Source organism: Moschus berezovskii, chromosome 5 (genome assembly GCF_049115385.1).
Source record: "Moschus berezovskii isolate FMDL1 chromosome 5, NW_MosBer_1.0, whole genome shotgun sequence".
Taxonomy (NCBI): Eukaryota; Metazoa; Chordata; class Mammalia; order Artiodactyla; family Moschidae; genus Moschus; species Moschus berezovskii.
This window is the reverse complement of record NC_142464.1, coordinates 28,844,017-28,865,068: the sequence shown is the minus strand read 5'-3', so window position 1 is coordinate 28,865,068 and position 21,052 is coordinate 28,844,017. Positions and strand designations below refer to the sequence as shown.

General features: G+C 37.2%; 1 protein-coding gene across 5 annotated transcripts in view; it reads right to left on the bottom strand.

Moving 5' to 3' along the window:
- CENPE (centromere protein E) overlaps positions 1-17,208 on the bottom strand; it is a 72,140-nt gene extending 54,932 nt beyond the window's left edge. For all 5 annotated transcript variants that reach the window (XM_088836192.1, XM_055434956.2, XM_055434959.2 and 2 more), the window contains exons 1-13: positions 17,084-17,208; positions 15,569-15,660; positions 13,117-13,206; positions 12,882-13,000; positions 11,650-11,769; positions 11,135-11,216; positions 10,910-10,977; positions 10,767-10,832; positions 7,702-7,753; positions 5,880-5,967; positions 5,186-5,315; positions 4,137-4,256; positions 3,093-3,251 (exon numbers count right to left, since the gene is read on the bottom strand). In XM_088836192.1, the coding sequence (XP_088692318.1) occupies positions 3,093-3,251; positions 4,137-4,256; positions 5,186-5,315; positions 5,880-5,967; positions 7,702-7,753; positions 10,767-10,832; positions 10,910-10,977; positions 11,135-11,216; positions 11,650-11,769; positions 12,882-13,000; positions 13,117-13,206; positions 15,569-15,660; positions 17,084-17,139 (1,242 nt within the window). In that variant the 5' untranslated portion in view covers positions 17,140-17,208. The remainder of the gene's footprint in view (positions 1-3,092; positions 3,252-4,136; positions 4,257-5,185; positions 5,316-5,879; positions 5,968-7,701; positions 7,754-10,766; positions 10,833-10,909; positions 10,978-11,134; positions 11,217-11,649; positions 11,770-12,881; positions 13,001-13,116; positions 13,207-15,568; positions 15,661-17,083) is intronic.
- Positions 17,209-21,052: the final 3,844 nt, after the last annotated feature.

Below are 21,052 nucleotides of genomic sequence, written 5' to 3'. Positions count from 1 at the left end.
CTATACATTTTACTTGAAGGTTTACTTACAAGCTTTTCTGGAACATAACTGAAAGAAATCTGTTGACGTATAACTCTTCAAGTACTCTAGTGTTACAAGGAAGGGACAGCTGCTGCTGCCACCCCATAGCTATCAACAGCACTTTGAGGTACCTAGTTCCGTTCCCTCAGTTATCTGGTCATCTGTCACCTTCCCAAGCTCCTTCTTCTTCATTTTACAAATGCTCAGGCCTATTTACTTGCTTTTGATTTTTTAAAGAAACAAACTCTTGCCTCCTCACTTCTCTCTAGCTACCATTTTCTTTTAGTTTATACACTGTCTTCTTCCTTACAATTTATCTACTTCTTTGTCTCTTCAGGATCATTTCTGTCTACTGCGCTGCATTTCAAGATTAACTGCTGTTCCCAGAATACACTGTTCGCTTTCATGCCTCTACACTCACTACCTTTAGGCTTGAGACAGCCAGCCCTTTCCACAGCCTACTCTGCAAAACCCAGCTGTATATAAATATTTTACTCCAATGACCTTCAGCTCAACACCATGCGCTATACTAATTCAAACCCTTAGCACTATGAACGTGTGTCTTCAACCATCTCCTGATATCTCAGCAGAAAAGTTAAACCTATTTCACAAAGACAATATAAGCCTAAACTTACAAAAGCATTCCTTCTTCTGTCCTTGTTGAAATGAATAGATGTTTCTCCTTCTATCTAAAGTCAGACTCTTCAACTGTATTCACGATCCCATCCCTTTGGGCATCTCTACCCACAGTAAGGTGGCTTTTATTACCAGCGCATGCTTTTGCAAATAAGCTTCTTGTTTCTAAATCTGAAGCATCTTTGTCTATATGGATCTCATTTAACTTCTCAGCAGAACGTGACACTGCTTACCACATTCACCTGATTTCAATTCTAGAGCTCAACATAGGCTCCTTTAGTGATTCTTTTATTCTGCTTTTGCCTAAAAGTTGTTGTTTCTTGGGGTTCTGTGTTTGACCCTCTGTTCTTTCCATTCTCAACGTGCTCCAAGGGCAAGCTCATCCATTCCTATGACTTTAAACTGGATCAGCTGTAGTTAATACCCAAACTGACCTCTCCATCTCAGACCTTTCCAACTGCCTGATGTCTTAAAATGGAGATATCCTGAATCAACCATTGAGCAGCTCCACTGCTCTCCATTCATTGAATACACTACCAACTGCCCAGAAAGCCTAGTAATGCTTGCAAATCATTCAGGATGCCTCTTTCTCTCTTTCCTTGCCCCTGCATTCAAACAACCACAAAGTCCAGTTGAGTCTGCCTCCCAAATAGCTCTCCAGTTTATCCAATTTCTTCCATCTTCAGAACCACAATCCTTGTAGAGGCCAAATCAATCTGATGCACATAGCAATCATACCTTTCCAAAATGCAATTGCGATTACATTTTATACAAGGCTTTTCCTTATCTTTAGCAAAATGCAAAGATCAAATCCCTTAATGTGGTTCACAATGCCCCTGCCACCGGAAAGTCTAATATACTGTTGTCCCACAATTACAAGCTTTTGTATATGTGTTTTTCTGAAATACTATTCCCTATACCTTCCACTGGGCTATTTGCTACTCATCACTCAGTCAAGAAATAGATCTTGAGAGTCTCTATACTTACTGTGGTGATTTGTACATGACACCTATTAGTAATATATATATATTTTAAAACATATTTATTTCTGGCTGTGCAGGGTCTTTGTTGCTGTGCAAGCTTTCCTTTAATTGCAGCTCCTGGGCTTCTCACTGCAGTGACTTGTGGAACATGGGCTCGAGGCGAGCTTCGGCAGTTGCAGCTCCTGGGCTCCAGAGCAGAAGCTTAATAGCTATGGAATACAGGCTTAGTTGCTCCGCAGCATGTGCGATCTTCCTAGAATAGCGATCAAAACTGTCTCCTGTATTGGCAGGTGGATTCTTTACTACTGAGCCACCAGGAAAGCCCAGTAGTAATCTTAGCAGTATACACTGACTGAGGGTTTCTGAGTGTAAAGTGTAGTGTTCTGCACATACTGTATGTTACTTCACTTAATTCTCACAACAATCCTATGAAGTAGGGACCAAGCTATTATATCACAGATAAGGAAACTGTAGCAAAGTGTATTTGAGAAATTGTCTAAGGTCAAGTGTCAGGAATTGACAGAACTGGGATTCATACCCAGGGAGTTCAAATCCAAAGGCTATTCTCTTAAATAAAAAAAAAATCTGTCAGATAAATAAAACCCTAGTAAAAACAAAAAACACACAAATCAGAAGTCAGAATTTTGATTATTATGTTGATCTATAGTCTAGATCAATTTCTTGATATTAACATTTTTGTTTCTTTAAACAGAAAATATTCCAATATACTTCAAACACCCGTGGTTTCCAATCAGTTAATTAATTGTATTAGAATTTCTTAAGAAACATTTCGCAAACAGATTCCTTGGCTATACTGTAGACTGTAAACCACAAAAGGCTCCAAATAGCCAAAACAATCTTGAGAAAGAAGGGCAAAGCTGGAGGCATCACGCTTCCTGATTTCAAACTGTATTATAACGCTATAGCAATCAAAACAATATGTATGATAGTGTCACAAAAACAGACACATAAAAACAATGGAATAGAAGCCCAGAAATAAACCCTCACATATATGATCAAGTAATTTACAACAAAGGAACCAGGAAGATAAAATAGGGAAAGGACAGTCTGCTCAGTAAGTGATGCTGGGAAAACTGGACCACTATGTTACTTACACGTAAGTAAGATACACTTACACTGGACCACTATACAGACGTATATATGATTTTTTCATATATAAAAATCAATTGAAACTGATTAGACTTGAATGTTAACACCTGAAACCATAAAACTCCTAGAAGAAAACTAAGGTAGTAAGCTTGAATCCTTGAATTAGTACTTCTACATCAGGGATCGGTAATTTTAACAAACTTCAAATATACAACAGGTTCTTGGTTTCTTGAATATAATGTATCAAAAGATGACAAATGAATAATTATGTAATGAATATATAGGAATGTCCGGTTCTATTCTCTGTATACCAAGTTTAAGCTGTCATATTTTAAATTTTACCTTTAATTCTTGCTGCGATGCTAGGGAAGAAGATGTCACCAGCATCCGTGTAAGGTTTTGAATTTTCTCAATCTGGACTTTTTGAAGTAGATCTTTTTCTTCCAAGAGTTGGGCCAGTTGGTCTTTTTCCATTGCCTGGGCTCGAGTCTCTAAAGAAACCTACAGAATGTAATAATGGATTATGTTAATAATAAATGTAGCTATATTTTAAAACCTTGAAAGTAGCTTAAAAGAACAGAATAGAAATTTGTATGTAAACTAAGAGAATTTTAATTATATTGAAATAAAATATACTGTACATGCAGAACTCTAGTACACAGTTACCATAATCAGTAATTTCTCAAACTAAAAATAAAGTAAAATATCCATTTCTTCTCATGTCATTAATCTATATGCTGTGTGTAAAATTATTACAATGCAGCTAAGGCAATTCTATTAACTGCTTAAAATATATAAACAGAAGGCAGAGAGATCATAAAAGCAGAGACTTGAATACCTACAGCAAAAGAAGAGATGTTTTCATAGGATTACCATTTGTTATTTTAGACCATTCCTAAAAATATCACCAGAATGCAAGATTTACACAAAATCGAGGGCCATAATAGTTAAAACAAACAAATTACAAGTGATAATCCTATTTTATTGAATTCCTATCTTGGGGCTGGAAGAAAAATTCAAGATAATGTGAAACTCTGGAAAATAGTTTTAGGTAACTATACATAGCCTCTCTTTTTTAACCTAATTTCCTATGCATTTGTGATAATTTTTTAAAAAAACCCTCTCAACTTGGCTCATTTGAAAACATCAAATTTTGCCCTTTGAAAATGAAAAACAAAACCTAAAATAATTTTAAGAAACCACGACTTTTAGTTTATAGTAAATTAAACTAAATTTTTTGTCAGTTGATTTCTTCTTAGTTGAAAATTGTTTTACATCTAGGTTGCAAAACTCAGTTATTGATGGCTTCAGAATCTCTGGGCATTTAGCAGATCTCAATTCTAAATCTGTGTCTTCTCTTTATTGGAATACATGGTTCATACATACCTCCTCTAATTGCTTTTTAAGATCCATTATTTCTTTCCTATATCTTTTCAGGAGAGCTTCATCACTTGATACCTCGTTAACATAAGGAGTATTCTTCATATATTTGGCAGTGCTGGCAAACTGGGAAAAAATGCAAGAGTGTTATGCACTCAACACACACAACAATGAATAATACTTGGGTTTTCTTGTAATTAAGTTTTGTTAAAAAAAAAAAGAAAAAAAAATCAGTACTCTTCCCAGGTAGTTTAATACTTTTGAATACAGAGAGCATTCTATGTCCCCATAACAAGGCCAGTAGTGCTCCCGTCAAAAGCCCTTCTCCTTCCTTTGAACTCTATCCTACTTACTAGCCACTTACGCATTAATCCAAGGCAATCATGTTGGAAGACAGCTCCTGTCTTCCCTATAAGACTATAAATTCTGTGAAGCCCGTGACTCTGTTTTCTGTTTTCTCTGACAGTATCTAGATCTAGTACTCAGTAGCTATGTAAACCAATATTTCTTAGAGTGTATCAGAAGTAACTTTAAGTAGGTACATGAAGGTGTCCTTTATATATGACGCTGAATCCTTCATTGAGACAGCTATTCTATCGACAATTCAGTTCCCCCACCCCAACCCTCCTCCTTTTTTTCTTTAAACATAAAATGTAGGACCTAGGCTCAGTGCAAAGACAGGGAACAACTAGCTAGCAGGAATTTTGGAAGGTTTTTTTTTTTGTTGTTATAACCACATACACATCTTTTTTGGGTCACCTTCTATTTGTTGTAAGTGATATTAGTTTTTCATTTATGGAACTGATATAAAGTTTCCTTTTATAAGTGAGTTTGTAAAAATAAAAAATCAAGTCAATTTCAGTAAAAGAGTGTTGAATGTGACAGAAATTGTGGAGGTGGGATAATGGATTTTGTGATTTTGGAAAAACACATCAATCTTATTTTATCAGGTATGTTACGTCAATTAAGAGACCTGTACCTATTTTTAGTAGGAAATTTTTCCTTCTTAAAGATGATATCCCCTCATATTAAGTTGAGATAAAAATCAAACTCACCTGGAGAGTACTAAGTGTTTCATCAAAAGACACCGGAGTAATTGTGCAGATAATACGCGTTTTTGCATTTCCTCCCAAGGAATTCTGGAGAATTCGTGTTAATTTGCTGTCTCGATAATTTATGAAACCACTAAATGAGAAATGAGTTTGGGAAGAAAAAGAGAAAGCTTTTATATAACAAAATTGGTTGGTTTTTAATGGAGAACCTTAAAATAGCTACAGTTATAAAATTAATTATTTACAGGTTACATGGGGCAGATAGAAACTATTAACTAAAAAAATATTTAAAATACAGAAAGTAAATTTAGTAGGACACAATCATATGTGTAAGAAGCCACAAATGCTCAGTCATGAGAGCTTTAGAATATATGAAAGAAATAGGTACATATATTTTGAGTGTCACTAAGGGATTCCCACATGGCACAGTGGTAAAGAATCTGCTTTTCCAACGCAGAAGACTCAAGAGATGTGGGTTCAATCCCTGGGTCAGGAAGATTCCTTGGAGTAGGAAATGGCAAACCACTCCAGTGTTCTTGCCTGAGAAATTCCATGGACAGAGGAGCCTGGCAGGTTACAGGGCATGGGGTTGCAAAGAGTCGGACATGATTGAGCAAGCACACACAAAACTATTAAAATTTTCAACCTAATTTAAACATAAGTATTAACAGATAAATGTACAGTGGGATACACTTACCCAACTTGTCCATCGCTAAGTTTCTTGATCACTTGTCCCAAAATAAATAAACTTCGATTTATATTACAGCCTTCCTTGAGTCGCAAACCTGTATTTATTATACAAATATAAAAATTAACACTGAGCCCTGTATTGGATGATGAACTTATTTATCAGCAAATTATAAGAGAAAGTAGAAATTAAAGGGACAGATGTTGAAGTCTCTGATTTGGACTAAATCTGAATCTACCTTTAATTTCACTGATGGAGGGGCTCTCTCCCTACCCTCCCAACATTAGGTGAATCAGAAAGGTTATCATCTGAGAGAAACAGCACAACAAAAAAGATGAATAAAAAAAGAACAAGAGGGAGGAAAAGTCCGTTCCCTAAAAGATCCCCTCTAATTACTCCATTTGAATCTAGGTTTTTTTTAAACTTCAAATACAGACAACTACAGACTTTAAACTAGTTCCTATATGGACTCACAACTCCCAAATCTTTAAATATGCACACATGACTGTTTAACATTACAAAAAGAACAAGTACTCTGGAAAAGCTCTCTTCCAGTTTTATGCTCCACCCAGGACAAGTTTCCCGCTCCCTCTACCAGAAAACCATGTTTATTATTTATTCTTCTGGAGATTTTTAGAAATACAAGTTCACGTGCACTCATTTCTCCCTTTAATTTTCAGACAAAGAGTAGCATATTATATATACTATTTTGCACTCTGATTTTTTTCACTTGGCAGTATATATGCATCAGATTAGTAAGCACTGGTCTTTTTCATTCTTTTTTATAACACAGAATTCCACTGTATGGTCGTATCAGAAATTACTTACCCAGAACCCTGTAAAGGGATATGTAGGATTCCAATCTACTACGTACACAAAAAATAATGCATCAAATAACTCTGAATAGCTGTTATTTCACAGGTGCATTATTTAGCTACTGCTATAATACTGTTATTTAAAAAGCCAACTTGAAACAACAGTATGTACTTCCTGTTCATGGGTCTGATTTAGTGGATATGGGCCATGCTCATCTGGGTAACTTTATGTCAGGCTGCAGGAAATTAACACAGAGAGAGGCTGGACATCTTTATGATTTCGCAACTTTCCATCTAAGTGTGCGCTTCCATTTGTTTATGTACTAATATTTGGTTATGTCCTTCAGGTCTGTTTTGAAGTTTTTTTTTTTGGCCCTGTGCAAGTTTTGTTGAGTTTCTTCTGAGGTATTACATCTTCTAACCTATTATTGTATATTGCATCTTTTTGTGCACTAAATATTGTAGCTGGTTGTCTTTAAGAATTATTAATGCCTGAATATCAACTGTGTGCCCCATGACCTTTCTGAATTTTCTTATTGATTATGAAAATTTAGATGGTCTCATAAGCTCTTCAGTTACACAATTCTATAAACTGCATAGTTCTGACTTTTTAAAAAATTTATCCTATAGTAGCCCAAGGACTTCCCTGGTGGCTCAGTCGGTAAAGAATTTGCCTTCAATGTGGGAGATCTGGGTTTGATCCCTGGACCAGGGAAGATTCCCTGGAGAAGGAAATGGCAACCCACTCCAGTGTTCCTGCCTGGAGAATTCACATGGGGACCCACAGTCCATGGGGTTGCAAAAAGTTGGACATGACTCAGCAACTAACACACACATAGTATCCCAAATGAGATAATTAGTCAGATACAGAAGCTACTGTTTACACTGAGGACTTTTATCACAATATTATTATTATCATTACTTTATTAGTTTCTAAAATGCATGGCAGCACTTTTATTCTGCGAAAGAACTGGAAGACACTCAAGTCAATGTCGTATTTCATGAGCTTTCCTTACCTTCAGCACCTGTTTGAGCAGCTCTTTCACTGCCTGCAAGATCGACCAAATTCTGCAGTATAGATGGAAATTAACGTTTAGCAAGTATAACTTGAGATAAAATCCAAACCACTGAAAGAACATTTTAAACACACAGTTTACTTGAACACTCCATCTGCAACCTCTTCTCTCACCCCACCGTTTAGGCCTTCCCTTGTCAAACCAATCTGTAAGGTTCGTTTCTCCTTTGTAACGTAACATATCCTGCATAATACCGCCAGAATAGGTTTTCTATTTCCAACACAAAGTTCAAAACCTTATCATGGTGAATGTGATTCTTTGCAGTCTGGCACTTGTGTTGCTTCAGCCTTATAGCTAATCATTATTTAAGCCTAACTCAAGCGGAACTACTCACTACACCCTGAATACCTCACATACTTCTATACTTCCAATTGCTACCCTATGCCAGTCTCTGTTCCTTCTAAAGTTCTTTATTCAGGACCCAAGGCAAATGTTACCTGCTCAGTGTAGCTTTGCTGATTTTACCCTTCCACCTCCCATTCCTTGAATGAGCTGCTCTTTTAAACTGTGCACCCAGAGGTCATTACAGGTATGACATTCTTACAACACTTACTGTGTAGAGCTAGTTATGTGCTTTTGACTATACTGCAGCATCTTTAAAAGCACAAACTCCTTTCATTTCACAGATATTGCTGAAAAAAGTGACTGTCATGCTTCAGGTAGTATGTTAGGTGCTAGGGATATGGCAGTGAACTAAATAAGCAAGGTCCCTGCCCTCATAAAGCTTATATTGTCTATGGAGTGTATGAGAGGAGGAAATTGATGAAGAGACAGAAAAAGACAAAGAAATGAGAAACAGAATATGGTTAAGTGTAATAAAGATAATTTAAATAATCCTGGAAGAGGGAAGAAGGGACAGAGGAGGTTCTCTGATTGGTAGGGGAAGGCTTCCCATTAAGCTAAGATCTGATATGACACAGTGAGGCAGCCATGCAAGGTCAAGGGAAACACAGTCCAAATTAAAAGAACAGCCAGTATGTCCAGTCACAAAACGGAAATGAGCTTGGTATGTTCATAAAATAGAAAAGGCAGCATGGCAGAGGTGGTGAAGTGGAGATGGGACAATACAGTGTAAAAGAAGGAGGCAGGAGTCAGATTACTCAGGGCTCTGTAAACAAGGATAAGGACTCTGGATTTTCCAAATGCAATGGGAAGCCAAGACGGGACTTTAAGCAGAAGAGTGACACACCTTGATTTAACTTTCTGAAGGATCCCCTTGGCCCCCCTAGATGGAAAATGATCTGGAGAGTGGCAAAAGTGGCAGTGGGAGCCCAGTCAGGAGGCTAGTGCAGGAATCTAAGTGAGAGATGATGGTGGCTTGGGCTAGGGAGGTGGTAGTGAAGACAGCAAGTAGTGGAGGGATGTCTTTTTTTTTTTTTTTTAATTTGAGAGCCCAGTAAATATTCTTAATGTGTTAAAAGAAAGTGGAGATTTAAATTACTTCTTTCTTTGGGGAGTGGGCAGATAATTATGTACTCTTTGTTTTACAGTCCTGTCTCAGATATGTACTGTTTTCACTAAAATACTCAAAGAAATCTAATTGCTATTATACAGCATCTACTACAAATGACCTAGGAAGAGGCATAATAAAGGGGCAAAGTGGTAAGGAAAGCAGCAGGAGTTAAGATATAAGTACTACTAGTAAAAGGAATATTCACTATGATAGGAATAAATAAATTTGGCTTTAGACCCATTGAAGTTTGAGATAATTAACAGTGGGACAATCTTTATGGAAAGACATGACTTAGAACTCAGACTTCAGAAACAATAAATACTTGACCATCATCAACACAGAAATGGTAACAATGCCTGAGGGCAAACAGGGGAAGAAAGGCTACAGAACACTCTTGTGCTTTGATCAGGAGGGGAGGAGGAAAGAAACCCCGAAAATAAAGGACCTGGGCTGACAGCACTCGGATGTTATTATCCCAGGAAGGCAAGAGACACTCAAAAACAAAAAACCGTCTTTAAAGAGCCAGAAAATGACTCTTTGGGGAAGTCTTCAATCCAATAAGATACTTAAGAGTAAGTGGCAAATCTGAAGTATTGGGTTATGGTATCTATGGTCCCTAGATGATAGATCATCAAAAAATATGAGAAAAGACACCAAATGGATCACTGAGTATGTCAAGACTAGTAAAGCTAAATCATATTAAAAGTTAAAACTGTAGTGATATATCACAGGCCAGCTTTGGACAACAAAACAGAAGTTGGGTTTGTTGTTGCTGTTGTTGTTAAAAGACCAGTCTATCAAAATAAATGCTATACTTATACGGTAAAATAAGTAAGGTGAACTGGAATTAGATATTTAACTGAGTTTTCAAAATCTGAAAGTAAAGATGTTATAGATTTATTACTTTTTCCCCTGAAGTTTTCAAATCAAATGCAGTAATCTTAAATCATATACCACATCAAACTAAAGAATTCAGGCCTTGAAGACAGAGAACAAAACAATAACGGTAAGGAATAGAAAGGAAGCACCAAAAAAAAAAAAAGGAAAGAAAAATGATGCAGTTCAGCAAGAAGGAATGTTTGTATAATGCTTATATTCACTTACCAACAGACAGGTACTGAATATAAACTACAGTAATGTGATTTATTTTTTTTAACTATCTCACCCAGGTTTTCATTCATCTCACAAGTCTCAGTTACACTGGTAGAGGGCAAAAAACAAAGCCCCAAAATCACGAACACACAAAACCCCATCAAATCCCAAGATTATGTTAACTCTTAAGTGTGCATAGAATTAGCCCTTCCTCCATTACTGGTTAGGGAGAGCCCCACTCCTACAGTTTTTACATCTAAAGCTTAGGAAGTGGCAGCATAAGATGACAGGAAGTAAGATCTTCTGATCTCTTCCTGCATTTCTGTTAGTAATTTCATGTTACTGATGAGACTAAACTACCAATTTATAGATGCTTTAGCCAAAAAGTCAATAGTTCTTATGAAACCAAACCTTCAGCAGTTAAATTAAATTTTGCTTTGCACGGTTCCTCAATACTCACCAAATGGGACACTTTGACAGATCCTTCAAAATTAGAAGGTTCACCTTTCTCTCTACTTTCCAAAATCTAGAAAGAAAAGGCAACTTATAGAAAAATTAGTGTATTCTTAATTGGAAAGACAAAATATAGAGAGAATTACCTACCATTCTAAAAATGGTATGAGAACGACTGCTTCGCTGATTCATTTTTGTAATTCCATAATGCCTGTTCTCTGTAAGAGAGTCACATTTCAGCTGTGTGTATTAAAATTCAAAGAAAAACACTAACTTGTATTTTAGGTGAAAAGTGAAAAGTGTGATTTAAAGCCTAAATACATTCAATTAAATAGTTTCTACAAGTGTTTTAAGAAATACAGTACGAAGTCTTACTTTCTCCCTTAGTGATCCACTTCAAAGCCATTTCTGATGTATAAACAACTTCTTCTGTGAGGTCAGCCACATACACATTCCTCTGAAACAAGTTTAATTACGGTAAAAGTAGGGAAAGTACTTAAAAGTTTGCATTTCAAAAAGAAAGTACAAACTATCACAGAGTTCATTTGTGGATGTTAAGTGGAAAATGGGGATTTTTACTCTGTATGAAAATAGTAAGTATAATTCCGATATTTACAATGTATTTCCTATGCCAATTCTAACCTGACAGTCTGACAGTTCCACTTTGCTCTTTTTAAGCACTTACACCAAAATTCTATAACTGTCAATATTTAAAAACTATACATATTACTTAAGAGATAATCTCTGTAAGTGTCTAAGAAAATAAAAAACAAACCGTAGTAACAGGAGATACTTTAAATTATACAGAAATTAAAGGCAAATGTTCAAGAAAAAATAATCCCAATCAGTATATCTAATTTTTGAGCCACCCTGTTAACTCTGTTACTCACATTGAAGTCTTCCCGAATTACTAAAGGCTTCATTTTTTGAGTGTCACAAAGTAAGTCTGTAATGGTTTCATTGTATATCTCCATGTAGGACACACGTAAGAGAAATTCCCTATCAGGAAACTAGAAGAAAAAGATATGTGAGGACTTCAGAGATCATCCTTATTATGGAAACCTAAAAAGGAATGCTCATGTGCTAATATTAAATATTAAAATATTCTTTGAGAAAACACCTTTATAGAATTTTATTTTATTGCTTAGTTGATGTGTGGTTGACCCATTCCACTGTTAGTCCCTGGTACACAACATGGCGGGTCACTATTTCCATACGTTTCCAAATGAGCACAGAAGTCTCATTGCCATGTGTCACCATACAGAGATGTTACAATATTAGTGACTGTATTCCCCATGCTGCCCATTTCATCTCTGTGATTCACTGATTTTCTAATGGAAAGTTTGTCCCCTTTAATCTCCCTCACCCTATTTCCCATTCCTCCAACTTCTGTTCCCTCTGACAATCACCTGTTTCTTCTCTGTTATCTATGAGTCTGTTTCTGTTTGTTCATTTTTTTTTTTTAGACTCTACATAGAGGTGAAGTCATGTGGTATTTGTCTTTCAATAAATTATCTTTGTAAACAAAAAACCAAAAATATTCCCTGTGTTTCTATACTAACAATAATAAACAACAACAAAAAGCACAGTTTCAGAAGTAACCAATAGTATCATAGAACTTAACAGGAAAGTACCCCATTCAACTCTCTAACCTCAACATAAAACTCAACCTGTATATATTCAAGAAATTGAAAATCATTAAAATAATGATGAAAAATTAATTTAAAATCAACTCTTAACTAATTAGGTTGCCTATTCTGGCCTTCTGCTCTCCTTGTCTTTTATCTAGTCTACTTTTTACTGCTCCTTAATAATCACTGGTAGCTAAACAAAGGCAATAAGGACCCAGCTGTGATATAAGGTTTTCCTGTTCCTTAATGCCCAGTTTGGTGGGAGTACTGCTTCATGATTCAAGGGAAAGAATAAAAAACTTTAAGTTTCTTAAGTAAGTTTATGGGAAAAAAAAAATGAATCTATGCTATGGCTTCCTTCTTTCCCCCTGGATAATTAAGAGATAACTGTAAATCTACTTCCTTTCATCATTACAAAAGAACAGTAAGGTTGCTACCCTATTATCACTATTTTTACCTGCATGTACTACAAACTTAGCTAAGTTATTTACCTTCTTAATTTTCTGGAAAATGTCATGAATTGCCCTGGGTATTACTCCCAAATACTCTTGTGAACCCATCATAGTATAGGTTTTTCCTGAAGCAGTCTGCCCGTAGGCAAATATAGTACCTGCAAAAACAAAACAAACACATGTAGAGATGAAAAATGAATCTACAGTGTAGAAAATGATTGATACCTGCTGAACAGACACCAAAGACTGCAAGGTTTCTGCAGTGACTACACACCATTGTAGCCTTGGATGGCAGAGTCTATGATTGGTACCGCAATTTCTTCATACACATTTTTAGTAGTTTCATTACTATGAAAGACACGATCTAAAAAACAAAACATATTTAAGTTAAACCAAACAAATTGACCGCATTTTCATTCTGAATTAGTCGTTGCCCAAAGAAATAAAATTGTCAGGATATGGTATGATAGAATATTTAAGGTACAATATTTTCAACTCATTGGTCCTATGAAAATACTCTCTTTAGGTAAAATGTGTTGGTCCTCACACAGAAAAAAATACAAGTCTATTATCCTCTATGCTTTCAAGAGGCAGTAGGGCATGGTGGCTGAATCTGAATATGAGGGTATGGAATCAAGACTGCAAATCCTGATTCTGCCACTTACAGGCTGTGTGATTTTGGGCAAGTGGCTGATGTCTCCATGCCTCAGTTCCCTAATCTGTAAAATGGACATATAATATCTTCTTCATAGTATTATTGTGAACATATGTTAACACTTAGGAAATGCCGACTATTACTATTCTTTGAGAAATTCTAATGTTTCTAACATACCTAGCAAGAAAGTCTAGCTCAAACTAAACCAAGAAATGCAGATATCTGGAAGAAAAGAACTGACGAAAGCTGAAGTGTTATGGAGAATGATCAATGAGCTGGCTGCTGAAGGCTGGTGTTTAGGTTGGTATTTACACTGATGAATTCACAAGTCCAGGATGTGGTTCTCGGCTTTTGTTAGCACATTAAAAATAGACCACTCTTTTAGTGGTGGCCTCACCTTAAAAAGCTCGCAAGACATGGATTTGTAAATCAGGAGGGAAAATTCAGTTCAGTTCAGTTCAGTTCAGTCGCTCTTACTGACTTGCAATCAACAGTTCAGTGATCATACTCCTTGCACGGCGACCACACATCTGCCCTATTGGCAGAACAATGTGGAAAACCTAAGTGCCATCTGAAGGCTGCTTAAGGGTCATTATCTCCAAGCAAGGAGAAATGGCAGATGATTCAAACCTTAATGTTATGTGGTTCAGATAGGTGGATGAGTCCAAATTCTTTATGGGCATATATGGCTACTGAGAATCTGTGGTACTTAGGTTTTTTAATCTCTAGCAAAGACTCATAGACTTAGAAAATGAACTTATGGTTGCCAGGGGGAGGGAGAGTTAGGGACTTTGGGAAGGTTATGTACACACTGTTACATTTAAAATGGATAACCAACAAGGACCTATTGCACAGCACAAGGAACTCTGTTCAATGTTATGTGCCAGACTGGATGGGATGGGGGTTTGGGGGAGAATGGATACATGTATTATGTATGGCTGAGTTCTTTTGTTCACCTGAAAATACCACAACGTTGTTAACTGGCTATACCCCCAACACAAAATAAAAAGTTGGAAAAAAAATTACGTTAATACCATCAAACATTCCTTTACCAGAACTCATTTTCTCTTCCACACATCTTTGTAGCTTTCTAGTTTCATACTAATTTGACAACTTAACCATGCTTACTCCTGAGGTTGTTCACAGGATGTCACTGTCGCTTTCTGGAGCCTAAGTGACAGCATGGTGGTATGGGTAGAATACAGATCTGGAGCCTTTCTCTGAAGCAAAGGCCACTTTGCTTCAGTTCCTCATTAAAATAGAAAGGCACCAAATACACAGGCTTGTTAGGAGGATTAAATGAGTGTATATATATATGAAGTGCTTAGAACAGTGCCTGGCACTGTGGCACTGGTATATAGTTGTCAGCTATATACATGCTAAATCAATGTACAAATCAGTCCAGTTAATCATCAGAGCCTGGAAGTCCCTCTGTTCTAGCTAGCTCTCACTCATCCTGCAAGTCCTGGTGTAAATGGTACCATTCCAGACATCAAGTTTAGTTAGATCTCTGCAAAAGCTTATGTCAGCATAAGTGAAATTACTTGTTTAAAGCCTTTCTTTCCTTTATATAAGCTCCACAAGAGCAGAAGTAGGTTCCTGCTGTATTCTAGCAGACAAAGAAGCAATATCTTCACTATTTATTCTTTAAAGAGTTTTGAAAATAGCTAAAAAACAAACAAAACAAACCAAAACAAGAAAAACAAATTGGAAGATCTTAAAGATGACTTGACACTAAGCAACATATTTTGGGCTTATAGAATTTCAGGCCACAAGTACTCTCATGAGTAAGAGGAAGAATGTTAGTTTCAGTCATAAGTTATTGTGACTACAGTAATAGTATATGTGTTTAATTTTTAAATTCCTTTTTCCTTTTTACTACTACTTTATTTAAGCATCAATTTATTAGCTTATAAATGATGGATGAACAATTTTTCAAAGTTTCCATTGAAGCAGTTTATTGAAGGCTTGATTTGATCTTTAGTGACAAGTCCAGTGTTATTCATAAGGCTTTTGTATTCGTAATAGAAAAAGGATACCAGGTTAACTTTTGATGCTATTATGAACTTACCAAAATTGAAGGATTTACTCCCATCAACTTGATAAACAGTGTTATTGTCAGTTTTCCAGTAAACTTGAGTATCTTTTTCAGGCGTTTCCTCTCTAAAAGAATAAAAACACTGCATTTTAGAATAGAAGTCATAGAAGCTGTGTTATATGAGAGACAGTAGAAAGACTTCATCTTCTGATAAATATTTTAAAAGACTGCAATGTCTTATACCATAAAAAAGATAAGTGTGGAAAATCTACTTTTGAGGGGCAACATTTTTAAATGGGGCTTCAGTGACCTCCTGCACTTTCAGGGGAGTTTCTTTGTGAAACTCTTCATTCCACCTTCCTATCTAGTAGTGGCAGTTGATATCACTCTCTTAAAACATTTACAAACCATCTGAAATCTTTAATTTGGTACATGATACCTCTATCGCTATAATTTCTCTTTTCAATCTCATCTTCCTCTAAATTCTGTATACACCTTAACTCCCAGACGAAACAACTACCTGAAGTAGACTCCCAAAATTAGATTCAACCTTTCTCTGCCTGGAATACCCTGACTGAGGTTTCCACTGCGTTCCTTAACTGTTCTTTCATTCATGATTCAGGTGTTCCCTGACACTGCCCTGTTCCTCTCCCAGTCATCTCACTAAAGGACTAATGACTTCGCTAGCTAACATTCTTTAACTGTCTATCATGACATCTGTCACGATATATTATAATGGTTTCTTTATGTAGCTGTCTTCTAATGCATCAATAAGCTTATTAAAAAATAGGAAATTCCTCATCTTGATATTCTCATTTATTAAGCACCCAGTAAGATTTAACAAATGTTTCTCAGAGACAAAACTGTGTTAGCATTCAGGGGCGAGGACCCAAGACTGGCATGGCAAACAGACTTTCCTTGCTTCCCCTTCCTGCTTTTTCTCTAAAGTATTTATTACTCCAGTATCACCACCTAATATTCTATATCTTTTATCTATTTTCTGTTGTGAGATCCACTGGGCAACGATGGTAATGTCTATTTTAACACAGTACACTGTACTAAAAAACAAATCAATATTGATGAATATTGTTCATTCAACATTCTGAATGCGGAATTCAGTTATTGACTGAAGTACCGAATACAATGCAACAAAACTGACTCGTTTTCGCTCTTAAGTATACAGTAAAGGGGAAGCGACAGTCAGTTAAACGTAAAATGTAACTGCACTGTGATGAGTGCAGTAAGATCTTTCTGATTTCGACTTTCCTGGTGGGGACCGCCGATGGGGCGACGGTAGTGCAGAGCAGGGAGTAAGGTCTTTAACGTTGGTGAGCCTGGGCTACAGATATAAGAGAACTCCACAGCTGAAAAGGATCCTCTAGATCCTCGATCCTGCCCGGTCGCACTGCAGATAGGAAACCGAGGCACAAAGCGGGTAAGTGGCCGAGTTTCTACGCAGCCGAGCAAGAAAGAGGGGCGAGGACTCATTCCATTCATGCCAGCGCCGGAGTCCGCAGGGGCGACCTGGGCTCGGTCCGGCCTACCTACCTGTTATTGAGCGGTCGAACCCGCACGCAGACGGCCACGGCTCCTTCCTCCGCCATCCCGCCTGGTTGGAGCCAGGGAATACGTCAGAAACCTCCGCGGCCGGCGCTGCGGAGCGTACGGGCCACCCCGCCTTTAAATTTAAAATTTCCCGAACGCCGCGTCTGATTGAGTCGCGGTCTCGTGACGTCACGGCCCGTTCCATCTGTGTCGCGGCGCGGGGGACGCCAGGCCGGCGGCAAGTCCAAGGGTGATGGGGTGGAAGGTTTCGGGCCGCGAAGACCCGGCCCAGGAAGCGCCTGGCGAGCGATTCACCAGGTAATAGCGGAAATAACTGGTATTTGCTAAATGCTATTGAAGTGCTGGCAGCCTTATAGAAACGCCTTCTTTCGCTCCACCTTTAAAGTGTTTGAAATCTGGAAAAAACAAAGCCGAAAATTTTTTTCTTTATTAATAAAAGGGAATTAGGAACGTTAAAGAACTACATTAACAGTTGTTTAAAAAAACCGTGTTTTCTTTTTTTTTTAAATTGAAACAAACGAAGTACCTCAGATGACAAGAGTTGAAAGTTACTGCCCAGCCGAGAAACAAGAATCTGGTGCTCCTTTGAAAACTCCTGGGTTGTAGGTTGTTCGTTTTCCGCTTGCTTACACTCCCTTTTTCCCATTGGCTGTGAGTTCCTAATAGGTTGACTTGGGAAAAGAGTTACTGAAGACTGGTAGTTAGGTGAAACTTTTATTAGCAGAAATTTGTTGTTCAATCGCTCAGTCGTGTCGGACTCTGCGACCCCATGGACTGCAGCACACCAGGCTTCCCTGTCTTTCACTATTTCCCATAGCTTTCTCAAACTCTTGTCCATTGAGTCAGTGATGCCATCCAACCATCTCATCCTCTGTCATCCCCTTCTTCTCTTGTCTTCAATCTTTTCCAGCATCAGGGAAGCAGAAATATAAGTCTAGATAATTGTTTTTCAGAAATAGCGCTTGTTTTCTCAGAACTCTGTATAAAATAACAACTTTTTCGTCTATTCTGTTTCTTTAAAAATATTTCTCATAACTTTAAGATATAATTAGTATGTATTCATTTATGTCTATATTATCTGTTTCCTCCCACCAAAGTGTCAACACTGTGAGGTTAGCAACTTTGGTTTTATTTGCTACTTATACCCTGTACCTGGAAAGATACTTGGAGTTTAGTAAACATTCAGTTAAAAAATTGCCTATTCAATTACTCAATAATATTGACATAATTTCTGGAAAGGTACACTTATTTCCTTTGGAGGGGAGGACTAAGAAAATAAATTTACCTTTAATGTATAATATTTCATAATTATTAATATCTTAGTGAATATTGATTGGTTTCTCCCCAATTTAAGAAATTTGTAGATAAAAAACTGTCAATAAAATAGTCTGCTCTTTTATAGGCTAGTCAATATTGTTTTGGTTAACCAAATGTGAGCTAGTATAGACTACATTTCTCACAGCTGAACTGTGAAGATGCTGGGTGTTATCTGATAAGATAATACAGAGATAAAGAAGCTATGTTTTAATTTAACCTAAGTGGTTAGGGAGGACAAAGGGATTTGTTAAAGATAAACAGAGGCATATTAAAAATTGTAGGCGTTATTTGAGCAAAATTGATTTGAATCAGGCAGTATCCAGTCTACTAGATAGAAAGGAACTCCAAGGACCAGTATAAAATGGAAGACTTTCATAGGCAGAAGGGGACAAGGAACTTATACAGGTCAAAAAAGGGGGTTGGTAATTGAAGTTACTTTTCTTTAGGGGATGACTGGGGCCTACCAGTCAGATTGCTTAACTGGTGCCAATTAGGCAATTCCTGATTGACTAGCTTATAACTCCATTTCTGGGTGAGCTAAAATGGTAATTAAGTTAAATCTCTGTTGATATGAGACTTAGCATATGCAACTCTTTTGTTTTTAACAGATTAAAGAAATTGTCTGAAATTAAGGAGCTTCTGGAGAGAGAGGCTTAAAATTTGGATGCATACCACTTCTCTTAAGGGTAATCAAAATTTTTATTGAATAACTCTTTTGTCATGCAACTCTTTTGTTACATGAAAGACTAATACATGCATGTGATGAAAAAATTTAAATAGTACTGTTGCAGGGAAAAGCCAATTCTGACTCCAATTTGAAACTAATTTTTTAAATTGGAGAATAATTGTTTTACAATATTGTTTATTTCTACCATATATTAACATGAATCAGCCATGGGTATACATATGTCCCGTCCCTCTTGAACCCCCTCTCCCACCCCCTACCCTACCCCATTCTACCCCTCTAGGTTGTCTCAGAGGACTGACTTTGAGCTCCCTGATACATACAGTGAATTTCCACTGGTTATCTATTCATAATTTTACATATGGAACTGTTTCTTTGGCTTTCTTTTCATTGCCTTTGTTATACATATATACTTAATGGCCTGCCTCAGAGAATCCTCCTCCTCTGCCTGACTGTTAAACTAAAGTGCCTTTGTTCAGAACCATGTTCACCTGTAGATGGCAGAAAGGAGGAAATTAACACATCCCCAGTTTAACTCGGATGATGGTTATATCTACTACTGTGGGCAAGAATCCCTTAGAAGAAACAGAGTAGCCATCATAGTCCACAGAAGAGTCCAAAATGCAGTACTTGGATGCAATCTCAAAAACAACAAAATGATCTCTGTTTGTTTCCAAGGCAAACCATTCAATATCACAGTAATCCAAGTTATGGCCCGACCAATAATACTGGAGAAGCTGAAGGTGAATGGTTCTATGAAAACCTACAAGACCTTCTAGAACTAACACCCAAAAAAGATGTCCTTTTCATTATAGGGGACTGGAATGCAAAAGTAGGAAGCCAACAGATACCTGGAGTAAAAGGCAAATTTGACCTTGGAGTACAGAATGAAGCAAGGCAAAGGCTAATAGAGTTTTGCCAGGAGAACGCACTGGTCATAGCAAACACCCTTTTCCAACAACCCAAGAGAAGACTCTACACATGGACATTGCCAGATGGTCAACACTGAAATCAGATTGATTATATTCTTTGCAGCCAAAGATGAAGAAGCTCTATACAGTCAGCAAAAACAAGACTGGGAGCTGACTGTGGCTCAGATCATGAACCCCTTATTGCCGAATTCAGACTTATATTGAAGAAAGTAGGTAAAACCACTAGACCATTCAGGTATGACCTATATCAAATCCCTTATGATTACACAGTGAAAATGAGAAATAGATTAAAGGGTAGATCTGATAGAGTGCCTGAAGAACAATGGACGGAGGTTCATGATTGTACAGGAGGCAGGGATCAAGACCGTCCCCAAGAAAAAGAAATGCAAAAAGGCAAAATGATTGTTTGAGGAGGCCTTACAAATACCTGTGGAAAGAAGAGAAGCAAAAAGCAAAGGAGAAAAGGAAAGATATACCCATTTGAATGCAAAGTTCCAAAGAATAGCAAGGAGAGATAAGAAAGCCTTCTTCAGTGATCAATGCAAAAAAGGAGGAAAACAATAGAATGGGAAAAACTAGAGATCTCTTCAAGAAAATTAGAGATACCAAGGGAACATTTCATGCAAAGATGGGCACAATAAAGGACAGAAATGGTATGGACCTAACAGAAGGAGAAGATATTAAGAAATGGTGGCAAGAATACACAGAAGAGCTATGCAACAAAGATCTTCATGATCCAGATAACCATGATGGTGTGATCCCTCACCTAGAGCCAGACATCCTGGAATGCAAAGTCAAGTGGGCCTTAGGAAGCATCACTACAAGCAAAGCTGGTGGAGGTGATGGAATTCCAGTTGAGCTATTTCAAATCCTAAAAGATGATGCTGTGAAAGTGCTGCATCCAATATGTGAGCAAATTTGGAAAACTCAACAGTGGTCAGAGGACTGGAAAAGACCACTTTTCATTCCAATCCCAAAGAAAGGCAATGCGAAAGAGTGCTCAAACTGCTGCACAAT